We start from the raw sequence: 22,702 nt of genomic DNA, 5'->3' as shown, positions 1-22,702 counted from the left end.
AAAGAGTATTATAATCGGATGTTTTTCTTCAGACAAGGAGAAATCATTGACTTTTGAACCTGGGGACTTCAGTGGGATATTGATTAGCAAGTGCAGTAGATAACTTTGGGTCCCAGATAAAGACCTAAAAGAGGTGCTTTAATCATAATAGAAATGTTTAAAATAATAATTCAAGGAGTTAACATCCTTTAGCTAGCTATAGTTGGACTTTATATTCTGAGAGACAACCCAAAGGTAGGTCCCTGATATTTAGAAGCCTGATACCTGGATCTCAAGGACATAGACCAGGAAGAAAGGCTTCAGGTGGCAGGAGGAGAGGGTTAGGGGACAGTCACTGGGGGACCGATTCCACTTCCTGCAGGAGAAGCGCTTCTGCTATGGTTGGAGTCACAGTTGTTGCACAAGCTGAAGGATAGCTAATGAACATCAGGAGAAAACTTTGATAGTCAGTGTCCGGGAGAGACACTGCAGGACAAGGTCCTAGGTGCACCTCTAGAGAAGCAGAGAGTAAAGAGAATCCCCAGATTCAGATGTTTAAAATCTGGTGCTAAAATAGCAAAGTTTTTATTTGGTTTCAGTTGATTCATGGGGCTTCCCTTGTAACTTAGTAGAATCTGCCTGCAGTGCGGGAGACTGGGGTTTGATTTCTTTGTCAAGAGGATCCCCTGGAGAAGGAAATGGCAACCCACTCCAGTATTCTTGCCTGGAGAATACCATGGACAGAGGAGCCTGGCAGGCTACAGTCTCTGGCCTCACAAGTGTTGGACAGGACTGAAAGATTAAGCACACAGACTAAAATAGGACACTGAGGGAGGCCTCAGGTGCAGAGTTGATAAAGCCTTGCTTCTCAGGAGGTCCTGGGGTGGATCTCCAGGAATCGGGGATGGGTGTTCAGAGTAGGAAGGTCCCTTGCCCTCGGGATCCTGATTAACCTTAAGAAATGAACTGTGAAACTTTTAAATTAGACTTTGCTAAGAGTATATTAGGTCTTCCTGGCTTCCCAGGTAGGTCAGTGGTAAAGAATCCACTGCCAGTGCAGGAGACTTGGGCTTGATCCCTGTGTTGGGAAGATCCCATGAAGAAGGAAATGACTACCCATTCCAGTATTTCCTGGGAAACCCCATGGACAGAGAAGCCTGGTGGGCTACAGCCCATGGGGTCCAAAGAGTCGGACATGACTTAGCAACTGAAACAAAATAAACAAAAACTTTGGAACACATGACAATAATGCTATAATCGTGGGTGTAAGTGAAATGATAAAACATGGTGCTTTGGACAGGTTGGGAGGGAGATGGTGGAGGGAGCAGAGACAGTGGCTGTGAAAAGTATAAAAAGATTAGGGTATCTGTACTTGGTACCCAGTTGGGCAGACACTGGTAATGTTGGAACAGACCAGTTTTCTGGGTTATCCAAATTCTAAGTGCTGTGATGGGTCCGTAGTCATATATCTTCCCAGGCTTCCACTCATTTCTTTACTTCTTTTGTTTTGCCATTTTCTTCTCCTTTACACCTGCTTTTGATTTTGTTAGGACTTTGCAGGTAGTGCAGTTGGTAAAGAATCTGCCTGCCAATGCAGGGGGTGCAGGTTCCATCCCTGAGTCTGGAAGATCCTCTGGAGGAGGAAGTGGCAGCCCACTCCACTATTACTGCCTGGAAAGTTCCACGGACAGAGGAACCTGGCAGGCTACGGTCCATGGGGTATCAAAGAGTTGGACAAGACTGAGCACACAAAACCAACACCTGCTTTTGCTTTTACTGAAAATATGATTTCATTTTTTTTTCCCCTGATGGCTTGTATTTAGTTTTCTTAGTTTTATATCTAGTTTTATATCTTAGTTTCTTAGTTTTATATCTAGGTTTTTACTCCACGCCCCTGATTTCCTGCTTCTCAGGCAGCTTGACAGCTCTTAGCTATTTGTTCTACCTTAAATATCTGTATGTCATACTTCTGAGTGATGTACATATTACAGTTGCTCGTTGAACAGCACAGATCCACTTACATGAAGGGTTTTTTTGTGTTTTTTTCAATGAATACATAGAGCAGTGCTATGGGATCCACAGTTGGCTGAATATGAAGATGTGGAAGCTTGGATATGGAGGACCCAGGGTTCTGGAGGGAGAGTGTGTGTGTGTACAGGGGGACGACTGTTAAGTATCCATAGATTTTCAACTGTGCAGAGGGTCAGTGCCCCTGATCCTTGCTTTGTTGATCTACTTTTCTCCATTTTAAACCCTTTCTACTGACAAAAAATGTCTTTACCTAATCTTCCGTTGGGTTGTCAAATCTAGGTTTGAAGTAATTTTTTTCTTAATTTTGAGAGCATTGCTGCATATTTGCAGTGTACTGTTGGAGGTTATATTTGATTCTTGTTCTTAATAGCCTATAGATTTTCTGGAAGTTTTCTTTCAGTTGACAAACTTATTTCTTCACTTCTGGAACATCTTGTATTTCATTGAGCATTTTTTTCTTTCCTCTCTCCCTCTTTTTTTCCTGTGATCTTTCTGATGTTCTTATTGACTGAAAAGTTGGTTCGGGTTTGGCCATCCACACTTTTGTGTCTTCTTTGTTTCTTCTGTTGTATTTTTTGGTAGATTTCCTTTAACCTAACCTTCCAAGAGAACAGGATTAGGAACTCACCGTTGGGTACCTCAACTTTACTTGTCCTCTCTATAACCCTTACCCCTCACCCTTGTCAGGAATCCACAAATTTGGAGCCCATCAGTTTATAACAAACCCATTCGTTTCACCTTTTGCAGAGAGTGTATATGAGAGGGGGAGTCTGTTGGCTGTGTAAGGTGAAGGGCAGTATGGTGTCTCTCAAGTCTGAATGTTCCTGTTTTCAGCCCCACATCAGTTGATGCTTAGCAGCTTAAGTGAATTCAGGCATTTGCTTCTAGTGGTGTGAAGTGTCATGGAAAGCAGCACTGAGGGAACCAGATTGTCCTGCTGTGTAACCTTGGCTGTGCTCCTTCCTGGCTGTGTATACTTCAACAAGACACTTAACCTACTGGACTTCAGTTTCTGTAAAATGAGACTGGAGGCAGAGATGATCAGGTTTCCCCCAAATTTCATGATTCTGTGTGTTAGTCTTTAATAATTGTTGCTTAATTATCTAAAGATAATCCTCTTTTAGTGAGATATGCCATGCTTAGTCGCTCAGTCATGTCCGATTCTTTGCAACCCCATGGACTGCACCTCGTCAGATTCCTCTGTCCATGGGGTTTCTCCAGGGAAGAATACTGGAGGGGGTTGCCATGCCTCCTCCAGGGAATTTTCCCAACCCAGGGATTGAACTCAGGTCTCCCACACTGTAGGCAAATTCTTTACCATCTGAGCCTCCACCAAGTCATCCTATGTCACCCCTTCTCCCCCTGCCCTCAATCTTTCCCAGCATCAGGGTCTTTTCCAGTGAGTTGACTCTTCACACCCAGTAGCCAAAGTATTGGAGCTTCAGCTTCAGCATCAGTACTTCCAATGAATATTCAGGGTTGATTTCCTTCAGGATTGACTTGTTTGAGCTCCTTGCTGTCCAAGGGACTCTGAAGAGTCTTCTCTAAAGTGACAGCTCAAAAGCATGAATTCTTTGGCCTTCAGCCTTCTTTATGGTCCAGTTTCCCTGATAGTTCAGTTGGTAAAGAATCCACCTGCAATTCAGGAAACCCTGGTTCAATTCCTGCATGGGGAAGATCCGCTGGAGAAGGGATTGGCTACCCACTCCCAGTATTCTTGGGCTTCCCTTGTGGCTTAGCTGGTAAAGAATCTGCCTGCAGTGAGGGAGACCTGGGTTCGATCCCTGGGTTGTGAAGATCCCCTGGAGAAGGGAAAGGCTGCCTATTCCAGTATTCTGGCCTGGATAATGCCACGGACTGTATAGTTCATGGGGTTGCAAAGAGTTGGACATGACTGAGTGATTTTCACTTTTCTCATATATGTACATGACTACTGGAAAAAAGCCATAGCTTTGACTATACTGACCTTTGTCAGCAAAGTGATGTCCCTGCTTTCTAATATGATGTCTAGATTTGTCATAATTTTTCTTCCAAGGAGTAAGCATCTTAATTTCATGGCTACAGTCACTATCTGTAGTGATTTTGCAGCCCAAGAAGATAAAGTCTGTCACTGTTTCCATTTTTTCCCCCATCTATTTGCCATGAAGTGATGGAACCAGATGCCATTATCTTAGTTTTCTGAATGTTGAGCTTTAAGCCAACTTTTTCACTCTCCTCTTCAACTGTCATCAAGAGGCTCTTTAGTTCCTCTTCTATTTCTGCCATAAGGGTGGTGTCATCTGCATATCTGAGGTTGTTGATATTTCTCCCAGCAGTCTTGATCCCAGCTTGTGATTCATCCAACCAAGCATTTCACTTGATGTCCTCTGCGTATAAGTTAAATAAGCAGGGTGACAGTGTACAACCTCGGTGTACTTCTTTCTCAATTTTGAACCAGTCAGCTGTTTGATGTCCGATTCTAACTGTTGTTTCTTGATCTGCATACAGGTTTCTCAGGAGGCAGGTAAGGTAGTCTGGTATTCCCACTCTTTAAGAATTTTTCACAGTTTGTTGTGATCAACAGTCAAAAATTTAAGCATAGTCAATGAAGCAGATGTTTTTCTGGAATTCTCTTACTTTTTCTGTGATCCATTGGACTTTGGCAATTTGACCTCTGGTTCCTCTGCCTTTTCTAAATCCAGCTTGTACATCTGGAAGTTCTCAGTTCACATACTGGTGGAGCCTAGCTTGAAGGATTTTGAGCACTACCTTGCTAGCATGTGAGAAGAGCGCAATTGTGCAGTAGTTTGAGCATTCTTTGGCATTGCCTTTCTTTGGGATTGGAATGCAAACTGACCTTTTCCAGTCCTGTGGCCACTGCTCTGAGTTTTCCAAATTTGCTGGCATATTGAGTGCAGCACTTTAACAGCATCATCTTTTAGGATTTGAAATAGCTCAGCTGTATTTCCATCACCTGCAGTAGCTTTGTTCATTGTAATACTTCTTAAGGCCCACTTGACTTCACATTCCAGGATGTCTGTCTCTAGGTTAGTGATCACACCATTGTGGTTATCTAGGTCATTAAGATCTTTTTTTTCTATCAGTTCAGTTCAGTGGCTCAGTCATGTCTGACTCTGTGATCCCATAAACTGCAGCATGCCAAGCCTCTCAGTCCATCACCAACTGCTGGAGTCTGCCCAAACCCATGTCCATTGAGTCGGTGATGCCATCCAGCCATCTCATACTCTGTCGTCCCCTTCTCCTCCTGCCCTCAATCTTTCCCAGCATCAGAGAAAGGTTTTTTTGTATAGTTCTGTGTATTCTTGCCAGCTCTTCTTAATATCTTCTGCTTCTGTTAGATCCATACCGTGTCTGTCCTTTATTGTGCTCTACTTTGCATGAAATGTTCCCTTGGTATCTCTAATTTTCTTGAAGAGATCTCTGGTCTTTCCCATTCTGTTGTTTTCCTCTATTTCTTTGCATTGATCCCTGAGGAAGGCTTTCTTATCTCTCCTTGCTTTTCTTTGGAACTCTGCATTCAGATGGGTATATCTTTCCTTTTCTCCTTTGCTTTTCACTTCTCTTCTTTTCTCAGCTATTTGTAAGGCCTCCTCAAAACAGCGATTTTGCCTTGTTGCATTCTTTTTCTTGGGGATGGTTTTGATCACTGTCTTGTTCAGTGGTACGAACCTCCATCCATAGTTCTTCAGACACACTATCAGAACTAATCCCTTGAATCTGTCACTTTTTTTTTTACTCTGTCGCTTCTACTGTATAATCGTAAGGGATTTGATTTTGGTCCTACCTGAAAGGCCTAGTGGTTTTACCTACTCTCTTCAGTTTAAGTCTGAATTTTACAAGTACAAGCGCATGATCTGAGCCACTTACATTAATCTACTGTCTGTATAGACCACATTTTGTTTGTCCCTTTATCTGTTGAAGGACACTTGAGTTGTTTCTGCCTTTTGGCTATTGTGGGTAATGCTGCTGTGAACATGGGTGTGCAGATATCTATTTGAGATTTTGTTTTTAACTCTTGAATTTGTATCCATGAGTAGAATTGCTGGGTTGTAATCTGCGTTTAGCTTTAGATAAATTGCAAACTGTTTTCCATAGTGGCTGTACCATTTTATATCTCCATCAGCAGTGTAAGAGGATTTCAGTTTCTCTACATTCTTTTTTCTTTTTCTTCTTTTTAAAATTATAGCCATCCTGGTAGGGGTTTTTTATTGTGGCTTTGATGTGCATTTTCCTGATTACTAATAATGTTGAGCATCTTTTCATGGCTTATTGGTCATTTGCATATCTTCTTTAGTGCAGTAGCTACCTAAGCACTTTGCTTTGGGCTTCTTAATTGAATATTTGTCTGTTATTGAGTTGTAGAAATACTTTATATCTTTTGGATATAATTTCCAAATGTTTTTTCTCATTCTATAAGTTGTCCTTTCACTTTTTTTTGGATTGTCAGTTGATGCAAAACGTTTTTAATTTCAATGAATCTCATTTTATCTGTTGTGTCTTATGTTTTTTGGTGTTATATCTAAGAGTACATTGCCAAATTTGAGCTAACAGAGATTTAACCCTATGTTTTCTTCTGAGAGTTTTATGGATTTTAGTTCTTAATGTTGACCCATTTTGAGTTAGTTTGTATACATGGTGTGAGGAAGAGGGTGCGATTTCATTCTTTTGCACGTGGAAAATCAGTGGTATCATCACCGTCTATTGAAGAGACTGTTTTCTTTCCATTGAATAGACGTGGCATGCTTGTCAGAAGTTAATTGTCAATAAAGCAAAAAAAAAAAAAGAAGTTAATTGTCCATAGCTTTATGGGTTTGTTTCTGAACTCTCAATTTTGTTTAGTTGGTCTGTATGTCTCTCCTTAGATCAGTAGCATGTTGTTTTGATTGCTGTAGTCTTGTAGTAAGTTTTGCATTGGGGAAGTGGTATGTCTTTCAACTTTGTTCTGTTTCAAGAGTGTGTTTGGGGCCTCTTATAATACCATATGAATTTGAGGATTGACCCTTCTATTTCTTCAAAAAAGGCTGTTGGAATTCTCATGAGATTGCTTTGAATCTGTAGATTCCTTTGGGTGGTATTCACCCATTGGTAATAGGTCATCCTATTCATGAACACACCTTTCCATTTATTTAGGTCTTTTAATTCCTTTCAGCAGTGTCAAATTTATCAGCATACAGGTTTTTTGCCTCTTTGGGTAACTTTACTCCCAGGTATTTGATTCTTTCATAAGCTTTTGTGACTGGAATTGCTTTATCAGTTCACTCTTCTGCTTGTTCAGCACAGCTGACTGTTGTGTGCTAATCTTGTGTCCTGCAGTGTTGCTGGATTAGCTTTTTAGCTAGTAGTTTTCTTGTGAATTTTTTGGGACTTTATATAGGATTGCATCATCTATGGATATTGATAGTTTTGCTACTTCCTTTCAATTCAGTTTTGTTTTGTTTTTGTTTTTCTAATTTCTTTCCTGTCTGAAATTGTTCTGATTAAAACTTCCAACTCAGTATTGAATAGAAGCACTGAAAGCCATTCCTGATCTTAAAGGGAAAGCCTTTAAGCTTTCATCCTTGAGTGTGGTGTTGCTATTGGTGTTGTTTAGTTGCTAAGTCATGTCTGACTCTTTTGTGACTCTATGGACTGTAGCCTGCCAGAAATCCCCTACAGAAATCCCTCTGTCCATGGGATTTCCCAGGCAAGGATACTGTAGTGGGTTGCCATTTCTTTCTTCAGTGGATCTTCCCCACCCAGGTATTGAACCTGCATCTCCTGCTTGGCAGGCAGATTCTTTACCACTGGCACCACCTGGAAAGTCCTGAGCATGATGTTAGCTGTGAGGTTTTCATTAATGACCTTTATTGTGTTGAGGATATTCTTTGCTTTCTGAGAGAATCAGTTTTCTGAGAATTTTTATCATGAATGAATGTTGGATTTTGTCACATACTGTTTTTCTTTTGATGGCACTTGACATGGTCTTGCAGTTTATTTCCTTTGTTTTTTAATATAATGTATTAGTTAACTCATTGTCTTGTATGAAATCATCCTTGCATTCCTGGGACAAAAATCCCTGTTGATTATGGTGTATAATAGTTTTAATGTGTTCTTGGTTCATTTTGCTGAGGAAAATTTGTGGAAAATTAGAGTTAAATTTTTTTTTTAGTAGACTTAGAACAGTTCTAGGTTCAGAGCAAAATTGTAATGAAGGTAGATTTCCCACAGTCATCCTGCTTGCCCCAGTGTCAGCATTTCCCACAAAATAGAACACTTGTTACAGTTGATGAACTTAAAATATTTTCATCCGAAGTCCACGGTTTACCTTAGGGTTCACTCTTGGTGGTGTACAGTCCTGGGTTTTGACAAATATATAAGGACATGTATTCATTGTTACTGTGTCATACATAGTAGCTTCGCTGCCCTAAAGATCCTCTGTGTTTTGCTGTTCATACCTTCTTCCTTGCAGGCCCAGGCTACCACTAATGTTTTTACTGTCTATGTAGTTTTGCCTTTTCCAAAATGTAATATAGTTGGAATCCTAAGAATGTAGCCTTTTCAGATTGGTTTAAGTTTCCTTCGTGTCTCTTTATAGCTTCATTGCCATCTGAAACACCACCTGTTGTGGCTCTGTTGTCCTGCCTAGGTGGGATTCTTAGAAGCATTCAGTCAGAACCTAACTGATGTTCTGTTTGACTAGGTTGCTCTTCAGGCAAACTCATGCCCCCGTTGTGTGAACCATGGTTCCTCTTGTTCTGAGGAGGCTTGTTAAGGAAACAACCATTATCATTAGAGTAAAACCAACCTGTCTCATGAACCCAGTTTACATTGAGTGCAGATGTAAACGCAGTTATGTTACTGAGTGAATGATTCAATGGTAGGTGAGTTCTCTACAAGGATTTCAAGACATGACATCAGCAAGACATGACCAAAGGTGAGTTCTTTCAATGTTTGACTGCCTAAAGGCAGTATGGTAACTTTTCTGATAACCTCGGCTTAAAACTAAAAAGAACAAAAGGATTGGGAGAACCCTCTTTCAGAGTCTTTAATCCTAGTGAAAATCTAGATAAAATGAGTTTTTCCTGTTTGCTTCACTGGAATTTCACTCTCTACTCAGCTTGGTTTAATATATACTTGTGTGAAGCTCTGATAGGTGTACTGGACCTAACCGCCCATGGTGAGAGGCACCAGGGGCCCTCCACTCGCTCTGCTTTTCATATCTGTTCCTGTACCAGACATGAGTCACACACGCCCTACTGGGTGCTCTTCCTCAGTTGATCTCAGACTCACTTCCCCTGGCTCTCCTTTGACTAGGTTAGTGAGAATCTTGGTCATGAATTCATACATGTCTCTGATTAGATGACGAAGCGTTGGCTACCTTAAGAGATTCATAGTTACTGTGCCATTTATTTAACTTCACTGAATTTCTTCACTCTGACATTGAATGTACTAGACAGAAACCATATCATATCAGTACCTACTGTTGCCTTTGTTTAAATTAAACAGACTCCTCAGGGCTGCCCCAGTTGGAGAGTTGCATTCTGGTTTTAGTCACTGGTTTTAGACCATAGCGTGCATGGAGCAGACAAGGTAAAGTTGGAGAGCTAGGCAGATGCCCTTTGGTGAGAAATAGGGATATTTTCAAAGTGTAATGGAAGACGAAAAAGGAGTTACAGTTTTAAATACACTGTGTCGTTTGTGTTATGTTTTGACAAATTAACTTTGAGAGGGAGACAGGAATAGCCATTTCAGTCTTCCCAGAGAGGTGACAGCAGGCTTGGACTTTGACAGTAGCAGTAGAGATGAGAAAAACGTGGATTGAGGTAACCCAGAAGGTAGAGCTGGCACATGCTGATAATTTGCACATAAGTTCAGAGCTCAGGAGAATCAAAGACACATATCTGAGAGTCAGGGTAGTCCTCGGTGAGCTGGATCATATGTCCCAGATGAGACACTCTGAGAGAGAAGAGGAGTTGGAGAGGGAATGACCACCATGGTAGAAGTGAAGTGAGGAGAACCTGTGTTCGTTGAAGACATGAGAAGAGTGTTTCAGGAAGATGGGTGCCATTCAGGAGTGTCTTGTGTAGAGTTCATAAAAAGGAGAAAATGAAAATACTTCATAGTAAACAGTGGAGCAGTGGTAAATTTTTGCGGTTCACCTGCCCCAGGTAACCACTTCTGCACATTAATCAAGTTTCTAGTCAAATATCCCTCTTCCCGAGACCTTCCCTGACAAGTTTGTCTCTTTCCCATTGTATAAATTATGTGATGCCTTGTCTGAGCGCCTCCACCCTCACCACCTGAGGGAGGAGAAACTCCCAGCTAGATAGGCACTATTAGGGTGCCTGTGCTTTGTGGGATAAGTACTGATTGTAGATTTGTCAAAATGAGGTGTTCTGTAGAGAACTGATGAGGTGCTGTAAGAGCATTCTGTCCTGCCTCCATGGAGATTACTGTCTGCTTGTCACCCTTCCTGAAGTGCAAGCTTCCTGCTTGAAGACAGACTTTGTTTACTGCCGATTCCCCAGCACTCAGAATGGTGCCTGGAGACTAGTAGGCACAGCAACATCTAACATCCATATTTTTTAGAAATAAAATCAGTAAATGAAAACTTTGCTTTTTTTACATAATACATTGATTTTTATTTTTCTGTGTCCTTCTATCATTTTCAAAATAAGGTGTTTGATGCTCTGTACTTTTATCATGTATATATAACATCATCTGGTGTGCTCCAGCATTCTGGACTTTGGAGCCTGTAGACATAAAAGAACCAGGGTGTGGACTTGGATTATTACCAGGAGAATTAATACCAGGAAAGGCAGATTTTATTTCTGCCTCTCTAACTCCTTGAGTATAAGATAATGGTGTGTGGAGAGGTCAGTAACGGGACCGGGAAGCCCCAGTGCCTCAGTGGCTCTGCAGTACTTTGTTACTCTTCCTCCATAAAGGTGTGCGCATGGCAGGAGCAGTGAGGTCTCTCTGGTGTACTTCTTCTCTGCCAGGAAAGCGGGCTCTGTCTGTTTACTTATCTGTAAAGTGAGAGGAACACTGCACAGTTCCTAAGGTTTCTTGCTGATATATAAATTCTTAATTTCTGATGTCATCTTGTTTTTCTTAAATTTGTTTGTTGTTTCATGAGAATTAGATGTAGTTTCATGATTTTAGAACATGTATGCATTTCTACAGGCAATTTTTACCTTTTAAGTGCTAGGTTGCTTGTGTGCTCAATCTTGTCCAACTCTTTGTGACCCCATGAACTGTAGCCCACCAGGCTCTTCTTTTTCAGTCAAGAATACTGAGTGGGTGTTAACATTGTTACAACAGATTTTAGTTCTTGTGAAAAACATGCAAAATTTGAAATATGAAGAATGAAATAATTCTTAAATTTTTTTTTTTAGAAGTCAATGAAAGGATTCTATTTTGCAAAGCTGTATTATGAAGCTAAAGAATATGATCTTGCTAAAAAGTAAGTACCAAACTGTCAACTTGGCTTAAGTCTAAAACCAGGGCCTTTTCTTATGTTCTTTGAAATGGATAAAAATCAGTGTTTTAGCAGTTCTTCCTAAATATGTCCTGGAAATGAGGGATTCATCCCTCAAATTGATGGTGAGGACAAGATTGGATTATGTGAAGATTGAGTCTAGAATGATGCTTTCTACATGCTTGCTGCTTGTCCCTACCTCGGGCGAGAAATCTTCTGGCATTAAACTTTCTCTAGAGATTGTTCTGGGTTAGAATAAAAGAGAACCATGCTTATATCTTGATTTCTTTCTGGTTAGCTATCTGCTACTACTATCATCAGCTAGAAAATAGCAGTGAGTACAAGACTAAACTAATTCCTGGGTGGGAGAATCGCTTGTGTCAGAGATAACTTTAGTTGACTACTAGTGAGTGATCCTCCAAGGCCAAGAAGGTTGGTGATCTGATCTACTGATTTTCAGTAGCTTAAAGCTGGAAATTAAGAGGGAGGTAGGCTATTGAAAGCATTGATGGGAAGATGAAAATTTTGTGAGGAAAATGTTGGCACCTTTATTGACCTAGCAGCTGTAGTTCCTTACTTTATAAAATGACATTTTTTCCTTCAGTGTTGATCTTTGGTCTGATTCTTCCTGTGATAACGTTCACTGGGCCTAGAAGACGCTTATCAATCATCTGCATTTGGTGGTGTACTGAGTGACTCCTGTGCAGTCCCCTTAGATGTTACTGTTTAAAAGATAAACAGATTATCTTAGTGGTTGTTTGGGAATTAGTGCTCTTTAGTATTTTGCATTATGATAACTTAAAGATTTACTGTAGTCACTTTGTAATTTCTCTGCAAACCTTTTTAGTGCTTTACCAAAGTGTGATAGAAAAAAAGGTAACTTGGTGTTCATTTCTTATGAGTGGGTAGCACTGAGGAAAACTTCTGGTGAATGTAGCATTTAATGACAAAGTGAGTGTGTCCTTGACTTCATATGGGTGTCTGTCTAGATGCTGTCGACTGTTTATGTGTGTGTATAGGTGCTCTTTACTGTGTGTGTGTCTAGGTGCTTTCAACTCTGTGTATGTGTGTGTCTAGGTGCTGTCAACTGTGTGTGGGGTGGTGCTATTGACTTTGTGTGTGTGTAGATGCTATCAGTTTTGTGTGTGTGTATGTGTAGGTGCATGTGTAGGTGCTATTGACTTTGTGTCTAGGTGCTGTCGACTGGGTGTGTGCACGCGCGCGTGCGTGCGGGTGTGTGTGTGTAGGTGCTATCTGTTTCTCCCTGTGGATGCTTCTGAATTGTCTGCATACTCTAAGTAAATTGTGATGTTCAGCAGAAAACAGTAGAAATTAGTTTAGTGGTTGCTTAGCGTAAGATATTCTCTCTGCATTTAAACACTGTTCTAAATGTGGTATTTTAAAGATTGTTTTTATATTATTATTTCTGAACAGATATATATCTACATATATTAACGTGCAAGAAAGGGATCCCAAAGCTCACAGATTTCTCGGTCTTCTTTACGAAGTAGAGGAAAACATAGAGAAAGCTGTTGAATGTTACAAGGTAAACTGTGTAAGGTTAGAACATAACCACACTCATAATGTCCAGGTTAATTTATGTAGTAAATAATTCAGATATGTTTTATGGATGTCTTGAAAACAAGCACTCATGTCATCATACTATTAAGCAAAACAGCTTGAAACAGATTTTAAAATACTTGGCCCAAAGAGTGCTGTATTTTGTCATGGAGAGGTTAGCACTTGGGAAAGAATATTAACACTTGTAAATTTTAAGTTTACCATGGTGAGAAATGCATGGTTCCTTTTCCTCCCGTCCTTCCTTTTCTTTTTTGCATTTACCAAATAAAAAAATTTTTATTCATTTTCAAAAAACTTGCAGACAGTTTAATTTTAACAACTTTGAAATGACGTGTTGTCATTTAGAAATAGAGTTTGTAATGGAGTACTTGTTAAGTTTTTTAATTTTGTGTATGAGTGTATAGACTTTAGGAATCCTACTAATTTCTTAATTGTTTTTGGTATCAGCGTTCAGTGGAATTAAACCCAACACAGAAAGATCTTGTGTTGAAGATTGCAGAATTGCTCTGTAAAAATGATGTTACTGATGGAAGAGCTAAATACTGGGTTGAACGAGCAGCTAAACTTTTTCCAGGAAGTCCTGCAATTTATAAACTAAAGGTAAAAAACTAAAGAAAACAAAGCATATAATAAAAGCAGTCAGAGAAAACTTAAAGACCCAGCTATTGCTAGTACTTGGAATTTAAATGACTTAAGTAGTAAGATGTGAACTGGTGTGGTGGGGCGGGGGGGGGGGGGAATCCCAGGGGTATAGACCTTTAGTTGTATATAAGTCTGGGGGTGTGACGTAAGAGCTGTGACCATCGGCAATAGTACTGCAGTGTACATGAGGCAGAGTAATTGTCGCTGTGGAGGTGATGGCCATTCCACAGTGTATGAGGTGTCACAGTGTATTGTTTCACTAGGAACCAGTTTGCTTTCCAAGTGGCATCTCATCTACCTTTGCAGTGATGACTGTTTTAGGGATTTTACCTGATCCTTACCTATTAGTAGATGGTGGAGCTGAGAATTATTATAAATTGAGCTTTGTCTGGTATAAAACTTTCACTTCACTGGGTGAAAATTACCCAGAAGGTGACAGTTTCAAAGAACCATTATATAAATTTGGGAAGAACTGTGTTATAGGATAGTGAGGTTTTCAAGCAGAAGTTAAAAGTTTCTCTGGTGTGTTATAGATGACTACTAAAAGTGATAGAAATTTGTTGCTGATGTTTTAACTGGCTCTGCATGTTATTCTTTACTGAGTGAAATATAGTTTACTAGGAGACTTTTTGGAGAAAGACTTTCCAAAATGTGCTAGACAAACAGAATTTTAACTGTAATTTTAATTGTCTATTGGTTCCCCCTGCTGTGCAGCTTATTTGATCTTGGTTCCCCAACCAGAGATTGAAACCAGGGCCCCTGCAGGAAGAACGCTGAGTCCTAACCACTGGACTTTTGGGGAATTCTCATATATATTTTTAAAAGTACTCCCACCCCTCATTTATACATATTTCCAATAGAATTTTTAAATGTTTTTTATTGAAATAATTATAAATTTTTCTCAGGAAGTTGCAGAGGTTGTACAGAAAGGTCCTGAGTGTGTTAGAAACACGAATGGCTCAATGGTGGTTCCATCCTGGTGTCATTGTCGAACAGTCACCACAGGGTTTGGCATGGGTGCAGTGCACATGTAGTCCTTGTTCCACCCGTCACGTGTAGACGTGCATATCTAGTACTGCATCACCATGGGGGTGTCTTTCATGCCTCCGTTTCTGTGGTCACATCCACCTCTCCTTCCCATCATCCTTAGCTTCTCCCAACTGGTAATTTGTTCTCTGTCTTTATAATTTGTAACTAAAAAATGTCATATGAATAGAAGCAGGCATCATGTGACCTTTTGCAGTTGGCTCTTCATTCTGCATGGTATACTTTTCAAGTTGTGTGTGTCAGGATAGATTCCTTCCTTTTTGCCGAGTAGTATGTATTCATACGGTGTGTTCTGCCATTTACTTTGGGGGGAAATTCTGTGTTTCCAATTTTTAGCTATTACATATCAGGTATAAACAATTGTGTGCATATTTTTAAATCAAAAGTGTCTTTAAAAGCCATGGAGATAAATACTAGTAACATTATCTTTTTTCTCTCTTTGTGATAAGCACCTGGGTTTTAAGTATTAATCAAAAATGTTTCATAGTGCAGATTTCTTTCCCTTATTAGTATCTTTGTTTTATGCCTCAAACATAATTTTTCATTGGTCATGACTTTCTTTATTGGCTACAAGAGTCCATTTCGTCTGGTGACAGTGATGTTATGGACTATGTATAATGGGGAGGGTATTGTTTTCTTGCAGTGTGACGAAAGTTTTAATTGTGAAGCATCCTGATTTTCTTCAATGACTTTAAAAATACTGTTGTCTAAAACTAGTAAATCTTATGTCAGATTTTTTTCCTGGAAATTTTGGACTAGAAATCCATGAAATTTGTAACTATTAAGCAGAGTAATTCTGTTTCTCCTAGAAGTTGAGGCTTACTTAAAATAGTTTTTTGGCACTTCTTTAGTGAACAAAAATATCATTGATAGGAAGGCTTTCTTTGGGGTTTGAGAGTAGAGTTTTTGAAAAACATCTGTAATGGTGCTGATCTTTTACCTAATTTTAAACATGTAATTGATGTCTAGGGCTTCTTTGCAGTTATAGACCAGGTGTAAGTTTATGGAACTGGTCCAGGAGGAGACTGATGATGAGTGAGATCCGCTGGGCGGTGGGCAGGAGGTAAATGCAGGAAGGGGAAGTGGAGCTTACAGGCCATGGCTTCCATTTTCTCTGTGGAGGATGAGTGGAGATCCTAAAGAGAGGGTCAGAGAAAAGAGTACGAAGTGAACTCTTCAGGGAGTGGAGACAATGAATCTTTAAAAGTAAACTAGGACTTTTTTCTAGGCATTGCCAGTCTGATGGTTTGAGATTATGAAGGTGAATCAGTTGGCCTGGTTGTAATTCCCCATGCTCCCAGATGCCCTACACATGCTCATCTGTTAGTGCACAGGGGTGGAAACTGCAGGGATTGGGGCTTCCAGGAAGGGCAGAGAGAGCTAGCTGAGGGCTCTATCTGTAAGTTGGGAGTGATTGGATGCGAGACTCTAGTGTTTTAGCTTGACAGGGAAGGAAAGTGTATGTGTGTGTTTTATGGAAAATTAAAAGGACCTTTTCATGCGGTAGAGGCAGAAGATGTGGCAGTGAGGCTGTGCTAGCCTCAGGGAGGTGAGGAAATGAGAGTGTGTTGTGGTCTGAGTGATTTGTTCAGAGTATGCATTTTGCCACATGGATGGCTGAGGCTGGTGTGGAGTGGTGAAGGTGAAGCTGTTAAACAGCAGAGTGGCCAGGCTGTCCTGTGTCTTGTGCTGCTGGTAGTGATGTATCTTAGGGATGAACGAAGGTAGTTCTGTTCCGGGTGCTGATAAGGAGGAGTGGGAGGTGTGGCCAGACAGCACATCCTTTAGTAAAATGTTATAAACATGTTTGGGGGAGGAGGGTCATGATCAGGTGATGACACTGGGAGCGAGTCGGTCACCACCTCCTCCACCTGTGCATAGACTCGCGGATAAGTGATGGCAGCTGTCTTGGAAGGGGACTCTCGTTCAATGAGGGGGAAGGTGAAGACCAAGAAGATGGTGGCACAGTAGGAGCTGCACAGTGGGAGAAGTGGGAGCAGGGGCTGAGCAGCCTTAGGGAGATCCAGAGCACGTGGAGGGTGAGGACACGTGGGTGCAAGGGTCCCTTCTGGTCGTGACGGGCATGCAGGGATGTTCTGAGCTGAGTCCAGGCCCTCCTGCAGCTGTGTAATCCCAGATGTTTCTCTCCATGTATTTTCTGGAGGTTGAGCTTCTGGAAGTGACTAAGGGTGCTAATGAGGTATGTAGGGTGGGAATTGACTAAAGCCAAACACAGTGGGATGGTGCTCATAGGAGCCATGATGTTTCTAAAATTGCACAGATGTTTCTCTAATTAATGGTTTTTTATAAATAGGAACAGCTTTTAGATTGTAAAGGTGAAGATGGATGGAATAAACTTTTCGACTTGATTCAGTCAGAACTTTATGCAAGGCCTGATGATGTACACGTGAACATCCGACTGGTGGAGCTATATCGCTCCAACAGCAGGCTGAGGGATGCTGTGGCCCACTGCCACCAGGCAGAGAGGAACACAGCTCTGCGCTCAAGTTTAGAGTGGAATTCCTGTGTAGTACAGACCCTTAAGGTAGGTAAGGGCTGTTGGGTCTCACAATTACCATATTTCCCTTTATATTTAACCACTGCCCTCCATGACCTAAGTCTCTTTCATTTATGTGTAGCAGCTGTGAAATGAGCTGATTTCACCAGGATGATTTCAATTTACAATGAGTGGATTTGAGAGATAGATACGAGAAATATGTTTGTGTATTTTTTGGTGTTTTTGTAGGCTAATCTAAAACCAGCATGGTTTTTCAGCCTGTGAATGGGCAAAGGGGTTTGTAGTTGTAAAACACTCAGTTTTGTAACACGTGATACAGTTTTGTAACTTAGAGTTCTTTTTGCACAACAGGAATACCTGGAATCTTCACAGTGTTTGGAGTCTGATAAAAGTAACTGGCGAGCAACCAGTCAGGACTTACTTATAGCCTATGCTAACCTGATGCTTCTCACGCTGTCCATGAGAGATGCTCAGGAGAGCAGAGAATTACTGGAGAGGTAGGCCAACCTAGAGAGAGCACTTCAGTGTAAATTACAGATGTCCGTTTGTGTTCATTCATCTAAACTACTTAATGTCATTATTTTTTCTGTAATGTCCAGAGGTAATACTTAATAACATGGTGAACTGCTTAGAAGGAATCTTCTTTGGAGGCAGTATTATATTATAATTGGTTTTGTGAGACTCTGATTCTTAGAGAACTCTATTACTGTTCTTGGTTAAGTAATTATTCTTGTAATTAAACGTCTAGTTTTGGCATGCTTCGTAAAGAGTTGAGCCTGAAAATGCATGTCCTCGTTGCTCTTCCATAATTCTGAGGACCAATGTCTCCATTTGATTAAAATAAATTCCACTGAACAGACACGTCACTTGGATTTGTATGTCAATATAGAGCTTGTGGGCTAAACCAGGCTCACAGCCTGCTTGTGAGTGGGGCTCCCCTGACACAGCCGTCCTCCTGCTGTGTCAGCTGTGTGCTCGCTCACTGCAGCGGTAGAGGCGAGCCTTGTGGCAGAGCTGCTGTGCCCGCAGAGCCACATCAGCATGGGGTCCTTAATGGACAAGGTTGCTGCTCCTTGGTGTACACTCTTAGTCTGAAAAGTAATGGTTCATCCCCCATCTCACACGGCAGGGAGTTCTTTTCACTGGGGTGTAGGAGAGTAAGTCGTTTTCTTGAGGAAGTACTTGGTGTCTTCATATGGGTAGTATGAGGGAGTAGCCAAAAAGACTCAGTCAAACTTTCTGATGATTTTAGAAAATATTTATGATTGGGGGGAAGTGGGCATGGTTGTATACTTAAAAACTTTTGGTCCCATGAGAAAATGGTGAGAAAGATGATTTCTTAGTGCTATGATACTACTACTACACATACCCCTTGGAGGAGTCTTGACACCCTCTGCAAGTTCCAGAAGTTCACAGGCTAGAAGAAATAATCTATTGCTCAGGTTTTCTTATTATAATCTACTTCAAAATCATTCTTCACATTTCTATTGTTTGCTTTTGATTTTCTTAGAAAATGAAGATTCTGAGGACCATTATGATTAAAAAGTACTGATTAGTACATAGATTACAAATAATAGAATTATAATTAACTAGTTAAATGTATAGTAAAAGCAGCTTTCATATTGATAATGCATGTGTCTTAGTTGTTTACTTATAATGTGAAATGGCATGTTTATTTTGAGAAATTTCAACTTTGAATTAAATAATGAAACCATATGATCAAGAAGATGTTCTGGAATAAGACATTCTGGAGATTAAGCTTGAAATATAGGAAGTATGTCAAATAACACAAAGCACTCGATGATTCATAATTCATAAAACAGCATGGATTGTTGGGAGTTAGATGTGGAAGGTGATGCTTGAAGTAAATTCCTTTTTCAGTTTTATTTAGGATTGAATAATGACATAGATTATTCATAGTGTAGTAGTTTAACACCTGTTTAATACTTTAATATTCCAGTTTTGATAGCACTCTTCAGTCTGTGAAGTCTTGTGCAGGTGGAAACGAGGAGCTCTCAGCCACGTTCCTGGAAGTGAGAGGACATTTCTACATGCACGCCGGGTCGCTGCTGCTAAAGATGGGCCAGCACAGTGACGTGCAGTGGCGTGCGCTCTCGGAGCTGGCTGCGCTCTGCTATCTCATAGCCTTCCAGGTAATCGCTCCCTGTCTGGCGTGCCCTTAACCTTTCAGTGAGACTTGATTGTACTTCACATGGGGTGTGTCCTGGTATGTGATGAAAATGGGAAGAAATATGTACAAAGTCAAAATGAAATACTTTGATGGGGGAAAGACTAACAAGATTTATTAATATACAGTACTAGTGAGGCGGGTGAAACAGGTACACTGATGCATTGCCAGTGGCAGTTGGCATTGCTTTGACTGTTTGGAAGATAGTTTTGAAGAATGTGATCTTTTACTGTAACATTTCTGGGAATCTGTAAGGAAATAGTCTCAAGTATGGATAAAACATGCTTCAAAAAGATACATATAACTTGGATGAAAATTTAATCAGTAAGTCAATTTTGGGGCATGGTTGCATAAGCTATGATAGAAGACTGTTTACCATAACTTATAACATGTTAATTGGAAACTTAATTTTTAATACATATACAACCTTAACAGTATATTTACTATACAGCAGTATACTTATTCATCCTCAGAAACATGAAACAACTTTATGCATAGAAAGTGACATGAAGAGAATATGCCAGAATGTGAGCCTTTGTTTTCAGATGATGAGATGTTGACTCTTGCCCTCCCCTAATCCATTTTTGCAGTTTTAATGTTTTCTTCAGTGAGCTTGTATCATTTCTGAACTGAAAAGAAATGAGCAGTCTTCCACAAAGTGAATTATTCCTAGCTTGTAGAAATTGTTAGCTTTAGAGAATAATCGTTTGCTTGAGAGAAAGAAAAAGAGTTTCACTGTAAAATGACTGTTGGAGGATGTTGCTCTTTCTAGTTCACATACTTGGGCCTTTTAAAACTTGTTGAGGTGTAGTCCACAGTGCTGCTGTTAGCTCAGCAGAGTCATTTTGTTCATAAGGAATTTATTAGTGAAAACCCACTCCAGTATTCTTGCCTGGCAAATCCCATGGATGGAGGAGCCTGGTGGGCTGCAGTCCATGGGGTCACTAGGAGTTGGACACGACTGAGCGACTTCCCTTTCACTTTTCACTTTCATGCATTGGAGAAGGAAATGGCAACCCACTCCAGTGTTTTTGCCTGGAGAATCCCAGGGATGGGGGAGCCTGGTGGGCTGCTGTCTCTGGGGTCGCACAGAGTTGGACACGACTGAAGCGACTTAGCAGCAGTAGCAGTGAAGTTAATGAAGTTTGCTAATCTGTATAAGTACTAAACTGTTATGATTAATATTTTTATAGAATTATCAAGTAGCTAACAGCTCTCTTTAATGGACATTGAAATGTATTAAATTTTTTAAATGGGTAGTTTTATGTTGACACAGTCAACTGCTCTAAACATTGGCCTTTTTAAAATTGAATTATTGTTGATGTACAGTGTTGTATAGGTTACAGGTATGTAGTACAATGGTTTGCAATTTTTAAAGATTATACTGTTCATAGTTATAAAATATTGGCTGCATTCCCTGTGTTGTATATTATACCCTTGTAGCTTATTTTATACACAGTAGTTTGCACCTCTTCACTCTGATACCTTCCCCCTCCTCCCATCAGTAACCACTAGTCTCTGTTCTCTATATCTGTGAGTCAATTTCTTTTTTGTTGTATTTATTAGTTTGTTGTATTGAACTTTGACCTTTTTATATAGTAAAACCTACATCTCCCTCCTGATTGATTCTGCAGGCTGTTTGAATGGTAGGGTCTTCAGCCCCTTGATCAGGGACTGTGGTAGTTGTAGTGAGTTCAGTTGGTCTCTGACTTATTATTGTCTGACTTACAACAGTGGCTTGACAGTGCTGTGATAGTGATATCCATTCAGTAAAAACTCCACTTTGAGTTTTGAATTCCAGTATTTCCGTATCAGCACAGAAAACATAGGCTGAGTACAGCACTGTTATTTATTCTGATGCTTGGATGTTATTTCATTCTATAGATGTACCATAGTTTGGGTTTCATTAAACCGATGCCCTAAAACGGAGATAAAATAATTCTGCAATGACTAGTTTGTGCCATTTCCCATGTGAAAATTTGGGGGTGGAATGAGTTTGAGTGATGGATGGCAGGATCAGTGTGTATCTGTGCATTTATAATATTTTGAGCTATTGCCAAATTTCTAGTCTCACAGAGGTTGTACCAAATTATACTGCCATTCCCAGTGTAAGAAAATTACTAGAGGTTCAACGGCACTGCACCCACCGTCTGTGTAGTTACTTTCAGGATGATAAGTGTTCATTGGCTGGGACTCAACATGTTCAGTGGTGGACACTTGCAGCTTTTCAAGGTAGCCTGTTTTATTTTTAGATAATTTGGTTCTTTGTGCTTCCTTATATGGAGTAAAAATATTTCTCAAGCCGCTACCCATTGGTGGTGTTTTTTTCTTTTGGTGTTCCCTTCTTTTACAGGATAATTTTCTTAATACTCGAAGGCAGCTGTCATCTTCTCACCATTCTGTTTACTTGTAGTTCTTCTGCCTCTTCTTCATAGGACAGGACTTGGAGCCCTTTTCTTATCTAGGTTGTTCCTGTTACCCTGCTGGTCTCAGGTGGTCTGCGCTCTGGAAGGGTGTGGTGTTTCCATGTGGGGGTGTCCAGTACTGGGTGGTGTAGAGCTGTCGTCTCCCAGGCTGCTCCTGGTCTGTCTGTACAGGGCAGAAAAGGTCTCCAGCCAGATGCTCTTGTTTCCCCAGCTGTAACTCCAACATGTTCTTAATAGAAAGTAATTTCTCAGACATGCTCTTTGTAGGCATCTTTTCTAGATTATCTAAATTCCCCAGTTCCCAATGTTTTGCAGTTGGATTCCCAACTCTCTTTAACCATTGGCTGTTTATTCATTATTGAAGAAAAGTACAGTGTAATAGAAAGGAACATTTTACTATTAGAAATGTATCACTAAATTAAGATTTTTGATTCTAAAATGATCAGGTTCCAAGACCAAAGACTAAAGTAATAAAAGGAGAAGCTGGACAAAGTCTACTGGAAATGATGGCCTATGATCGTCTGAGCCAATCAGGTACTGGTAACATTTAACTGATTTTATTTTAAAAAGAAAAAAGAACTTTTTCCTTTTTGAACACATCTTAGATAGTGTCTTCTCTCTGCCCAGGAGATAATTTGTTAGATTTTTTTTCTCCTTGCCATATTGAATTAGGGAGAGAGAGGAGAGAATAAATGATAAAAAATGGTATATTCTTTAAAAGGAACAAACGTTGTTTGCTCCTGGGTGGAGAAACTCCTTAACCCATCCGCTAGAATCTCCATCCAGAACATTTTAGAGCACTTCTTGAACTAAGAATAAGTTACTGGTTT

General features: G+C 40.3%; 1 protein-coding gene across 2 annotated transcripts in view; it reads left to right on the top strand.

Moving 5' to 3' along the window:
• The window catches only part of RANBP2 (RAN binding protein 2), a 59,091-nt gene that overhangs the window by 1,468 nt on the left and 34,921 nt on the right, over window positions 1-22,702 (top strand). For both annotated transcript variants that reach the window (XM_040224189.1, XM_040224190.1), the window contains exons 2-8: window positions 11,388-11,455; window positions 12,905-13,016; window positions 13,499-13,651; window positions 17,055-17,285; window positions 17,610-17,755; window positions 19,219-19,411; window positions 22,319-22,406. In XM_040224189.1, coding sequence (XP_040080123.1) covers window positions 11,388-11,455; window positions 12,905-13,016; window positions 13,499-13,651; window positions 17,055-17,285; window positions 17,610-17,755; window positions 19,219-19,411; window positions 22,319-22,406 — 991 coding nt within the window. The remainder of the gene's footprint in view (window positions 1-11,387; window positions 11,456-12,904; window positions 13,017-13,498; window positions 13,652-17,054; window positions 17,286-17,609; window positions 17,756-19,218; window positions 19,412-22,318; window positions 22,407-22,702) is intronic.

The sequence above is a fragment of the Oryx dammah genome, unplaced genomic scaffold (assembly GCF_014754425.2).
Source record: "Oryx dammah isolate SB20612 unplaced genomic scaffold, SCBI_Odam_1.1 HiC_scaffold_25, whole genome shotgun sequence".
Lineage (NCBI taxonomy): Eukaryota > Metazoa > Chordata > Mammalia > Artiodactyla > Bovidae > Oryx > Oryx dammah.
The sequence above is the reverse complement of the archived record's forward strand: the minus strand, read 5'-3'. Positions and strand labels throughout refer to the sequence as shown.